General features: G+C 41.7%; 2 protein-coding genes across 4 annotated transcripts in view; one reads left to right on the forward strand and one right to left on the reverse strand.

Moving 5' to 3' along the window:
* The window catches only part of CLCN3 (chloride voltage-gated channel 3), a 72,634-nt gene extending 69,949 nt beyond the window's left edge, over positions 1 to 2,685 (reverse strand). For both annotated transcript variants that reach the window (XM_027725652.2, XM_027725650.2), the window contains exon 1: positions 2,580 to 2,685. The gene's annotated coding sequence lies outside the window, so the exon portion shown is untranslated. The remainder of the gene's footprint in view (positions 1 to 2,579) is intronic.
* A 138-nt stretch (positions 2,686 to 2,823) lies between these two features.
* The window catches only part of NEK1 (NIMA related kinase 1), a 46,950-nt gene continuing 37,715 nt past the window's right edge, over positions 2,824 to 12,058 (forward strand). The window contains exons 1-8 of one of the 2 annotated variants that reach the window (XM_039380446.1): positions 2,824 to 2,930; positions 5,856 to 6,004; positions 6,081 to 6,177; positions 8,177 to 8,274; positions 9,865 to 9,948; positions 10,400 to 10,467; positions 10,588 to 10,674; positions 11,733 to 11,787. In XM_039380446.1, the coding sequence (XP_039236380.1) occupies positions 5,888 to 6,004; positions 6,081 to 6,177; positions 8,177 to 8,274; positions 9,865 to 9,948; positions 10,400 to 10,467; positions 10,588 to 10,674; positions 11,733 to 11,787 (606 nt within the window). In that variant the 5' untranslated portion in view covers positions 2,824 to 2,930; positions 5,856 to 5,887. The remainder of the gene's footprint in view (positions 2,931 to 5,855; positions 6,005 to 6,080; positions 6,178 to 8,176; positions 8,275 to 9,864; positions 9,949 to 10,399; positions 10,468 to 10,587; positions 10,675 to 11,732; positions 11,788 to 12,058) is intronic. The other variant, XM_039380445.1, reaches the window with a different exon arrangement.

Genomic DNA, 12,058 nt, shown 5'->3' on the forward strand with positions numbered 1-12,058 from the left:
GCTGACACAAGGAGGACAGAATTGGGAACTCGCTCTTGAAGCTCACAGGCGTTACACTGAAATCTTAGTTTTGGGAAAATAAGCAAGGAGGGTATGTAAGCAGTTCCATGCACATGATTACTGCCACTGCCGACAACCTTTGGAAGTCACTGGGTTACTGCTGTTGTCAAGAAATTTAGGAACACACAAACTAGTCTGAGAATTAGGAAGTGAACTTAAACTGGTACTACCGCTTCTGGCACAAATCTCTTCAGCAGCAGGGCTCCTATTCTACTTTTTTATTATGACCAAGTTAAAAATATCCCTACTGCCAAATTATTATAAGACTTTACCCTGAAAACTTGATTTGCACAGTTACACCTATCCACATGTATGAAGTCACTTAAATAAAGGCAGGAAAAAAATATCCAAATGTTCCTAGAATGCCTGTTGGCAATGGTTGTGAACTTGGAACAGTTGTCCCAGCTTTAGAGCTTTCACTCAAGGAATGCAACTCTGCTGTTCAAATACCAAGGTAAGATACACACATATGGAGACCCCAAAGCAAAGTGGAGGGGGGCAGAGCCAAACTGTATATTCAGCGAACAAAAGAACATATATTACACGGCTAGACCAATGTGTTCATAGAATAACCAGTGCACAGTGGGTTCTCACTTGCACTTAAACATCAGTTTGCAACAAACGTTTGGTGTGGAAGAGAGTACAAGAAGAAGTACAAACATAGTCATGAGAAAAATGCAGGCAAATTCATAAAATAAAGTTGTTCAGAGCGATGCAGTCACAAAGAGCAAAGACCAATAGCTTCAAGTGTCTTTCCCAGTCAAGAATTTGGATAGGCTTGTTCTTATTACAAATCAATATTAGGAGAGAGAAGGTATTTTTCCTAGGATTACTTTAACTTGCAACCACAGGGAGAATAGTAGCATAGAAAACTACAGAGAGAGGACACTAAAAATTTGGGCAAAGACAGCCTTGGGAATCATACAATCAGCAAAACATGTTTCTAGAAATATTACAATACACCATGTGAATGATATTTACTATTTTAGGACTGACATACCAATATTAAACAGAAGCAAGCAAGAGACAAGCTCCATTTTTCTGGACACTGTATAAGTTTTATTTTCACAGTTGTTGCAGACAGATGCAGAGTCATTGTGTTTCAAGCTACCTGCAGTTTTCCCATAGCAGAACTCCTTCCCATTTTGACAACTTCGAAGTAAGTTTACATCTGCTTGCCAACGAAAGAGACAAGACATCAAATTTAAGGCAGTCAGTGAAAGACATCTTAGAAAAAATGATAGTGGCAGCTGGTGAGTTCTCTAGGGACTTATTTGTTATACTTCACAAAGGTACGTGTCCTATAATGCACTTTTTTTTTTAATTTTACATTACAACTTATTGACATTTTCTTAAATAGAGAAACAGCATTGAGGACTATCTGTTTTCAAATCTGTCATACCAACACATCCTTCATTCTAATAGCTGTATCTGCAAAGAAGCATCTGTTGCTAAGGGATACAGAATATAAACCCTTCACAGGTCCATCAGAAAGAAAAGCATCTGAAAGCAAAATACACCTGACAATTTCTTTCAAAACTCTGCATCATAAACTTCAGAGGTCCCACAACCTCAAAGAGGAGGTGCAAGTCCTAACACCCAAACGATTACCGTTACTGATACATTGCCAAAAGTATTTAAGCATCTATTCTAACATAGTTTAGCACCAGAAACATTTTATTTGGTTGTAAGGCCCTATTTAGTTTAGTATTTTAAGTGTGACACAGCAAATTTACCATGCTACACTGAACATAGTTCACTATCAGCACATAATTTTCCACTGTCACACTCTCAGACGTTCATTTTAGGTGAGAATTGATACACACTTGTTTCACAGCCATTCCCACGTTTTTGGATAGGGAAGGGAAAGATTTTGGACAATTAGGGAAAACAATATGAAAGAATGCAGTCAATATTCAGTTTTAAACTCGCTGGTCTGCACTTTCATTTAACTGAGAGGCTCCAAGGAGAGAGCCCATTATCTCACCCCTTGTGTAAGAGCGGCCCTACTAGCCAAACCCGTAACCCAGCATAAAGCGCGCAACTCGAGCGGAATAATCCTTCCAACGCCGGTTACGTGGGAGGAGACCGTGGACCTTCCCAGCCGCAGAGCCCCTCGCTCTCCGTGCGCGCACGAGAGCTGCCAGCGGTAACGCGGGGATGGGGTGGCACGCCGTGCTTACGCCGTGTAAACACGCGGGGCACTCCTCCCTTGCCCGGGCCCTCGGGGGAGGCGGGCGGACCAGGAGAGGGGTCCGCCGGGAACCACCACGTCTCTCCCTTCCCGCCCCCGACTGCGAGACGGAGCCATCTCGCTGGCGAGGGCGCAACAGCCGCTCCGCGGGCGAAGGCTGCGGGCTAGCCGCTCCCCTCCTCCCCATCCCCATCCTCCTCCTCCCGCCGCCTCAGCCCCGCTCGCTCCCGCGCCGCGGGGGAGCCCAGCTCGCCCTGCCCTGCCCTGCCCTGCCCTCCCCTGCCCTCCCCCGTCCCGTCTCGTCCCGTCCCGTCCCGTCCCGTACCTGCGCAGGCGGCGCCGCCCGCTGCTCCCCGGGGAGGCGCTGGCTCATCCTCCCTCCGAGCGGCAGCGGGACACGGGCTCGGCCCCGGAGCCGCGGCCGCTCCGCCGCCGGCACCGCCCCCTCGGCGCGGGCAGGGCGGGGTTCGCACGGCGCACGCTCGGCGGGTCAGCGCCGCCGTCACTGCTGGTTCCGCTTCCCGCGGCCCGCCCGGCTCGGGGCCGGCCCCGCTCCCGCCCGCCGAGGGGCGCGGCTTCCCGGCGGCGCGGGCCGCGCTCGGGTGCGGGGGTGCGGCTCGCCCGGGGGGAGGCAGGACAGCCTCGCGCTTAGAAGGGGGAGGAGGCGGTTTCCCAGGTACAGGAGGGCGGGAGGTGCTGGGCACATCGCGGCGTCGTTCGGCTGCGGGCTGAACCCACCGTCTCTGAATTCCAGACCACCAGGCGCTGCGGGGCCCCGAGAGCATAAGGGTTTTACCTGCAGAGGAAACACAGGTGTCGGGCTGGGCACGGAACTGCTCGGCTCTGCCAGCCGAGGTGCTGAGGACAGCGAAGGGTTAGTTTAGCACACAGTGACAGAAGGCAGGTTCCAGAAAAGCGCGGCAGGTAAAGGGAAAGGGGTGGATTATTTTTCCAAGGAAAATGCCCGCTGGTCCGTTTGTGCAAGGCTAAGAACTGTGCGAACCAGGTGATGGATCGAGGCAGTCGGACTGAGAAAGTGCGTTGTGAATCTGGAGGCTTTGCCCGTAGGTGTCATAAAGGCGCTTTGGGGTCGGGAGCGGAGGAGCCGCAGGTCCGGCCTGGCCCGCCCCGGTGAGCGCTGCGCTCAGCTCCGCTGGGGCGCGCGTCCCTCTACGGACCCTGCCCCGGGGCTGTCCCTGGGCAGACTCGTACCGGCGGTGCCGGGCTGTGCGGTGCTGTGGGGCGCGGTAGGTTCGTTCGTGAAACACTTGTAGCTGGTTTTTGGTTTTTTACCCCCGAAACCGCTGACAGCCACCCCGCGCGCCCCGCCCGTCACGTGACCCGCGGCGCGCGTTACCAGGGTGAAGCACCGCTAACGCGGAGAGGGCGGGCAGGGCAGCGGCCCCGCCCCCGTGCGGGCTCGCCCAATGGGAGCCGAGCCGAGAGGCGGGGCCGCCAATAGGGGCGGATGGGGCGGGGCTTTGGCGGGCGCGGGGCCAGGTTGGGTGGCTGTGGCGGCGGCGGCGGGCAGGTATGGCGGGGCGGGCACGGGCACCGAGCGGGCACAGGACGATGCTGTGGCGGGGCGCGGCGCGGCGCGACGCGACGGAGATGGGGCGCGGGGCCGTCCTCCTGCAGAGTCTCTCCCAGCCGCCCTGGGGCGAGGGGTTCTCGGCCGCACCTCTCGCCCCGGTGCTGGGCTTGCCCCAGCTGTGCGGGGGAGGCAGCCTGGCGGGGCCCAGCCGGGGAGCGGGCCTGCCCTGCCCTGCCCTCCCCTGCCCTCCCCTGCCCTGCTCGCGGGCACCGCACCGCGCCGCTCCGGTCCTCGCACGCCCGGCCCAGCCCTGGCCTGGCCGTGCGCTCCGGTCGGCCGGGCTGTCGCGGGGTGTGACTTCTGCTTTCCTGCGTGTCCGTGGTGGATGAAATGACTTATTGCCCAGGGCTGGAAAAGCCAGCGCCCTATCGGCGCTGATGTCCTTTCTCAAGACGCCGCTTTTTCTCTTGTCACGTGTAAAAATAAGACCTCTGTCTCATAGAAGATATACACACCCTTTGCTGAACTGCAGGCAGGCTGATTATTGACCATTTGTATTTGCACGGAGCAGCATGCGGTAGCAGCCCTGAGCTACGCCTAGTGCAGCTGGTTTAGCTGTAGAACAACGGGTTGTTTCAGAAAGCAGGAGCAGGAGGAGAACTTCAGTAAAGGCATGTGAAGTTCAAATTGTGTCCCACCTGCTGTACTTTATTGTCACCCAAAAGAGAATATTGAAGTTAATACCAAGTCTTTCTTATATTTAGAAATGCAACTTCAGATTAAACTGTCTCTACTTTAAGAAAAAACTCTCCCTAAGACATTGCAAGTCTGTAATTTTCACTTTTTTGTTTCCTGGTAGTTATGCTTACTCCTAGTATGTTTCCCATCTCTTTTGCAGAACAGATTGCTTCAGATCTCTTTTCTTTTGTCTTTTTAGACTAGTCAAGCTTATTCATTTTAGTCTGCTTTCATGGTATGGATTCTGTTAAGCAGCATCTGTGTCTACTGTGGGAAAAAAATGAACCCAAATCAGGGAGAGACCCAGATTGTGAGACCTGTGATGTGTGTGAAGTATGGATCTAAGCTACTAGGATCTCCTGTTGGGAGTAAGCTGGATACAGCAAAGCATAAATGCTGCTAGTGCTTGCAAATGAGGCTTGGATGCAGAAAAGCATAGGCACCATTTGTCTTTTTCAGCTTATGGAAACTTCCTCAGGGTGTGGCAGTTCTGCTGTAAAAAATATGATCTTTTAGTCTACTGTGTATTTGTTTTGCCATTTTTTGCTTTGGTCTTTCTTTTGCCAAGTCTCTCTGCTATTCTGACACTAGCAATAGCTTCCACATGCAGCTCCCTAGTCTCTTGTTTTTACTAAAGTGTTTTTAATATAGAGACTTAAGCACTATCTACATTCAGCTGAGTACTCCATTTAATCTCAGAAGGTAGTCTAAATGGTCAGATAGTACATTAAAAATAATGATTCTCACTATTTTGTAATGAATTTATTTGCAACATGAAAAAAGTCTTTCAGTCAGACTTTAAGGCATACCTTGCCGTACTGAATAACGATTCTAAACTTGATGGGGATCTGTTGAATTTGGTCCATTTTTTTCTTCTATATAGCATCTAATTTCCAAAGTACTGGATTTAGTGCTTCTTAAAAAACAACATGTAGGGATTCCTTCTGCCCCTGTTGTATTTTTTCCAAGTAAAATGGAATGAAGGATTGTTGACCAGGTGCTATAAGTCCCTATGATGTTTGCGTGCCAGCTGAATCAGAAGCTACGGCACTGACTGCTTGCTTTATTTAAAGATAGAACACATCCTTTTTAGTCAAAATGAAAAATTAAACAGGTTTTAGCAATGTAGCCCTTTTTGACCCAAAGTGAGTTAACTGTACTAAAATAGAATTGAGACTAAGAGTAGTTGATTTCCACAAAAACAACTGAAGAGACAAATGGATTAACGTTTTGATTAAAAAAAATGTAGCCTGACCTGTCAGGCTAAATGACTAATTACACCTAACTAAATCTGGGTTGTGGTTTTTTTGTGGGTTTTTTTTTGCCTAGTACTCAAGCAAGCATGCCTTAAGAAGATAACTATGGATAAATATATTAAAGTACGGAAGATTGGAGAAGGATCCTTTGGGAAAGCAATACTTGTCAAAGCTAAAGAAAATGGCCAACAGTATGTTATTAAAGAAATAAATATCTCTAAGGTGAGTTATTATTATTCATTCCTGATCCATTCTTTTTGTATTTCTGTTCTCAAAAATCATTATTTTCCTTTTGAAGATGTCAAATAAGGAGAGAGAAGAATCAAGGAGAGAAGTTGCTGTATTGGCTAACATGAAACATCCGAATATTGTCCTCTATAGGGAGTCATTTGAAGGTAAGATTAACTAATACAGTAGAATCTGAAGTACTGCTAGTAAGCCAATTCTGTACACTACTTACTGCATTTAGTTTAAAAGTCTGTGTTTCCTCTCTTTAATCAGTATTTTTCATACCTTTATTATTTATTTCTGTTCTTTTCCACTGTATTTTTTTTCACAATTCCAATGCACATTTAAAAGTGTAATTTAGAAAAAAAGGGCAACAAATAAGCAGAGATATTCATGATTATTCCTACATGCTTTGATTTTGTTTGATACTTATATGAAAAATATTCTCTTGTTTCTCCAGAGCATAAGTCTCCTGGAATACTTTTATGTACCCTAGCAATTGGAGTGCTTGTGTAGGTTAAATACGAGTACAGTCTAAATTTGGGGATTGATTACCTAGCAAGAGCAGTTTCATGTCTGAGTTTGTTGTCTTAGAATGCAGTCTTCAGTAATTGCAATCATGTAATTGCTTTCAGAACTGGAAAAATAGATGGGACTGTTTACTTCATCAAGATATGAAGGAAGGAGAAATATAATTCCACATTGTCTTCACAGTGAATGGCTGGGGAAATGAGCAGAATAAATAAAAGATTCCAAAAACCTATCCTATACATTAAAATATTATTTAAAACCACTCTAAAGTTATTTGAAATACTGTTTAGGGACAGTGCTCTCTTCTCCTTTACTTCCTTTCTGCTTACTTTCATGTATCTTTTGCCTGGGGACTTTTATTTTCTCCATTCTTTAAATTAGATTTTTGTTATGTAATCATATTACACATCCATAGTCTTCTGTTTATAAATCCATGCTTCTGCCTTCTTTGTCTTAGAGGCCTGTTTTTTAAGACTGCTTATTTCTTACAAGGTCAGCCCTGCAGTCCATAATTCACAGGACTTCATGTTGCACCTTTATTGGTAAAACACATTGACTTTGAATATACTGATTTGGTTTAAAAATAAGAGAATTATTTCAGCAACAGGTCTGCAAGAAATCCAGACTTCTGAGATCATCTTTTAAAATAACACTGATTATAAAGCTTAACTGAGATACAGCTGTAAGGGTTCAATGTTTTGAAAGGCAGATTTCAGAAGCGTTTTGTGGGAGTGAAATTGAAGTGACCTAGATGATTCTCTTGATTTTAATTTACAGTTTAAGTGCTTAACTTTTTCATAAAATAAAAGCTTTTATTTTGAACAGCATGTGATTGATTTTTTTTGCAGTTATTTAGCTCTTCTCAAAATCATGCCCAGTATGTGAGGAGCATAGTTCTTATGTTTTTGGCAACTTGCAATTTGCTTCTGCTTAACCTGTTTTTTCATCAATAACTTGGAAAGATTGCATTGGTCAACAAATCTGTAACTTTGAATGAAATATATTATATATCATCGTATCTCCTACTGGAAACTTGCATAGGATTTTTTGAAGTCTCCCCAAATTCCATTGAAAAATGAGAAAATAATTGTTTCCATCTCTCATTGTCTGCTGGGAGTTTCGTTACTGTTCTTCAGGCTCTGAAATAAACTGCGTGTTTTATGAGAGCCGATGATTTTCATGTTCTTGCACTTAGAGTAATGCCTAGTCCAGGTAATACTCCAAGAAAGAGCAAGGCAAATAGAGGCAACAACCTAAATTAGAACTTAAGATCTCTATTTTTAGGGTAGGGGACCTATAGGATGTTTGAAAGCAGTTTGAAGATGATTTTATATTGCGTTCATAAAGTGACACCTTTAATTTCATGGTAGCTTGGAATGCCATTTCAGGGCATTGGTTCAGCAGATGTAATTTTTTTTCTCTCTGGATCTCAAAATGGTTTGATGTTACCAAAAATGGGAAACGTAGGTTGTGAAACTCAAAATAATAATAATATTTATGGACTAATAAATTATATCTGAAGCTGCATGCGAAAAGGTTGTGGGGGTTTTTGTGACTGTAGTGAAGATATTCAGAAAGTTATGTAAATATGGGTCTTTTATTTGTCTTTTTTAAATTCTTTGTTTTATTTTACAGAAAATGGCTGTCTCTACATAGTGATGGATTACTGTGAAGGAGGAGACCTATTTAAAAAGATAAATGCCCAGAAAGGAGTATTATTCTCTGAAGATCAGGTAACAGCAAACTACTGCTATAGTGTTTTGTTGCAGGATACTTTTTCATGAATTTTAAATTATTATGGCTCACTTTGTGGGTGTGGTTGCTTAATCTAAAAGGAGGTCCTCAAGTTGTCATTCTTGTTGCCATTGGTCACAGTAGTATCTTTAAAAAAAACCAAAACCAAACTGAAACAAACAAAACACAAACACCCCTCACCCTTGCCAAAAAGGAAAACCAGAAAGAAAACATAGTCCTTGGAATCTTGTCTGTATGTATAAGATGCTTTTAAACAGGTTGGATCTTTTGTGAAGTAAACCAGATTCGAGAAATGAAAAATACTGAAGGACAACATGGATATTTTTAAACCTTTGAAGTGGAGTTTTTAAAGATATAATGGCTTATGATTTTTGTATCGTAATACTGATTGTCATGTATTAGAAGTATAAAATAGCATACTTTGTAAGTATAACAATATGGAATATAGAAATATGAAGTTGGCATCGTTCAAAAGTTTATTTTCCTGTTGACAGAAATTTAATTTTATATTGGAAATATACCAGCAAATTTTCTTTTTCCACAAAACTGGTTATAAAGTCATTTTAGTAGAAGAGAAGTGGGAGAGTTTGGAATAAATGAGAGGATTTTATGTAGAGATTTGATTAAATTAGCTGAAAATAGATTATGTAGGGTCAGGGTGGTTTTTTGTTAGAACTAACATATGTTTCTTTGTTTATAAATTGTTTCTATGCCCTTTTGTCTTCACCCAGTAGGATCTCAATTTACCTGTGATTGGAAAGGCTTAATAATTTATTAGGTCTACTAATGGTATTTAGAATAGGGTATTCATGAAACATTTTGGATATAATTTGAAAAACTTTTCATTTTTCTAATTTGACTTCACTTTTACAATAAGCTTGAAAAGTGAGAATTAAACCTTGAATTATACTGTAATTTTGTTGTGTTACATCCTTCTAAGTTAGGAATGTGAAACCATTATTCACATAGAAATGTTCTTGTCATTAGTCACTCCTTAAATTGCGATTTTTTGCCAATTTTTTTTTAAAATAGGCTTTGTTGGCTTGTTTATAATCTTCTAGTTAGATGCTTGTTGCTTTTCTCATAGAAATCTACTTTGTACTATTTTTCTTTCTAAGGTAAGATACAGAAAATTACTATATGATAGAATAAGTGTTTCTGTGAATATCAGTATGATTTTCTAGGACCCTTGGTCAATTAACTGACTGCAAGGTTTGCCGTTTCAGTTACAGCAAAAGTACAATGTTTTAACTTGCAAGTTCCACATCTTAGGCATTTTAGCCAATCAAATTCACATTGTGTACTTCTGTTGCATGTATAATATATAATGCAAATCGTAACCTCAAGATTAATATCAAATTTGGGTAATAAGCATCTTTCATTAAAAGGTTTGCATAATGATGACAGTACTTTTAAATTTTAATTGTTCTTTAGCATTAATTAAGACATTTGGGGGAGCAGGGTAAAATCTGGAGTTATAATTAAAAAACTGATTTGATAGTGTCTTGTAAGTGGGGAAGCTTTCAGATCAATGGCGATGCTGATGTTGCGTTTTCTTTTATGCATAGATTCTGGATTGGTTCGTACAGATTTGTTTAGCACTAAAACACATACATGATAGAAAAATCTTGCATCGGGACATAAAGTCACAGGTATGTAGGTCACTGTTTTTCAGCTGAATTTACTTCCAAAGTGATTAAATTCATATCTTGCTAGTCTAAGTTGGCAAATTATGGAAAACAGTCATTTTATGTAAACATTTCTAATACTGGAAACACTTTTTCAGAATCGTCTGCAGGAGGTTTATATGATATTTTTACAAACTGATGAGGCTATCTGATGAAGCTACCTGAGTGTTACTCATATATTTGTGTCGGAACAGGAAAGGTTATGTTTGAGAATGTGTAGTAGTATTTTCTTATTTTAATGAAGTAGGACTAGAATAAGTCTGGTGTTCCACAGTAGTCAGTAACACTACTGCCAGTGACTTAAGAGGGATTGGATGATAGAAAACTTTCTTTTTCCCAAAACATACAGAGAACAAAAAGTGTGCAATTGTATGAATATTTTAATTAACAGACTTCTTAACATTTCTATATCAAGAATATATTTTTAACCAAAGATGGAACAATACAGCTGGGAGATTTTGGAATCGCCAGAGTTCTTAACAGGTAACTCCTTTTTGATACTGTTTTTTCTCTCGCTTAATCTGTATCGCTTTGATCAAGGAAAACACAATCTGTACTTCATGTGAGTTAACCAGTTAACATCCATTTTTATTTTTTTCTTAGTACTGCAGAGTTGGCTCGCACTTGCATAGGAACACCATACTATTTATCGCCTGAAATATGTCAGAACAAGCCTTACAATAATAAAAGGTAATTTTTTTTAAGGAGAAGAAAAACAGTTCTTTTAGGAATCTAAAGCTGTTCTAGTCTTATGATAGTGAACAGCTGTTAGTCTAACTCTTACCCCAGTAGATACTGAGCCTCACTGTACAAGTGGGACCTTAGTAGGTCTGCAGTAGAAAGCAATGTGATGCAGAGATGACTTAGCTTAATGCTTGAAGTTTTAGATCTAGCTGTGTTCTTAATTATGGCTCTACTCTTGCCTGTCTGTTTTATTACCTTAATTTATGCACTACAAATGTGAAACTGTTAATGATGAAAGACAGTAATTGGATTCTCTAAGCACATGCATATATGGGTGTCTCAGCTTGCTCCAGATAACAAAGTCCTACAGGTACCTCACTCACACGCTTGCTGCCCTGGCAGTAGGCTGTATCTGGTAACAGTGTCCCTGGTGTAATTAAAATGGTTGTTATCAAGTTACCCTTACACTGCACTAAGCTACTGCATTCATTTCTGTGAATGCTCTATACTAATTTCAATTGGTTTCTTAAAAGATAAAGGTTATTGTAATACCTTGCCCCTTAATTTCTTCTACATAGGATTTATTATCCAGTGGTATTGCAACTAAATTCTGTAATCCTGTAATGAGTGAGGGTAAGGTGAGTCAGTGTTAAACAGAGTAAATTGGCTTAGAGATGTATTTGCTGAATTAGGTGGTGAGTTTTGTTTGGTTTTTTGTTTGTTAAATTCAAAAACTTCTGGCAACTGTATATACTTTAAAAAAAAAAGACTTTTTTTCCATATTTTGTCTCATTTCTGTGGTTAGGGTGGTTCAGATGAAAATTTCTAAATCTGAAGCCAAAATAACCTCATCTGGTTTTCAGGTTGACCTTATTTTTGGTTGTGGAATTTTTTTTTTATTGTTGTTGTTCAGGGTTTTGTGGGGTCAAAGAAGTCCATACAGGGAACCTTGTACACACTCAAAATACCACCTTTTCCTTTTCAAAGATAGACTTCACAGATATAATTTACTTGGCAATGTTACACCTAGAACTAATTGTTAAGATATGTTCTCTTTGATTTAGTGATATCTGGGCCCTCGGTTGTGTTCTCTATGAAATGTGCACACTTAAACATGCGGTGAGTACAAACTTGGTGTGTCTATAAAAGAACAGTTATTTGAAACAGAAATTTTTTCTGATGTTGCATAGATGCGTTTTAGCTGATGAAAGGTTTTCGTAATAACTGTTTGGAAATTAACCTTCAGCGTTCTCATCTCCGCTTCCTGAAGTGCCGACCACCATTTTCCATTGGCGTTTTGATCCGTTCCATTCTCTCAGAAGTCTTGGCACTTTTGTTAATAATGAATTGTGTCAGCTGAAAAAATTGTTAGGTGTTTTAACAAAGGATA

Source organism: Pipra filicauda, unplaced genomic scaffold, assembly GCF_003945595.2.
Source record: "Pipra filicauda isolate LSUMZ 115617 unplaced genomic scaffold, ASM394559v2 scaffold196_size3971931_pilon, whole genome shotgun sequence".
NCBI classification, from domain to species: domain Eukaryota; kingdom Metazoa; phylum Chordata; class Aves; order Passeriformes; family Pipridae; genus Pipra; species Pipra filicauda.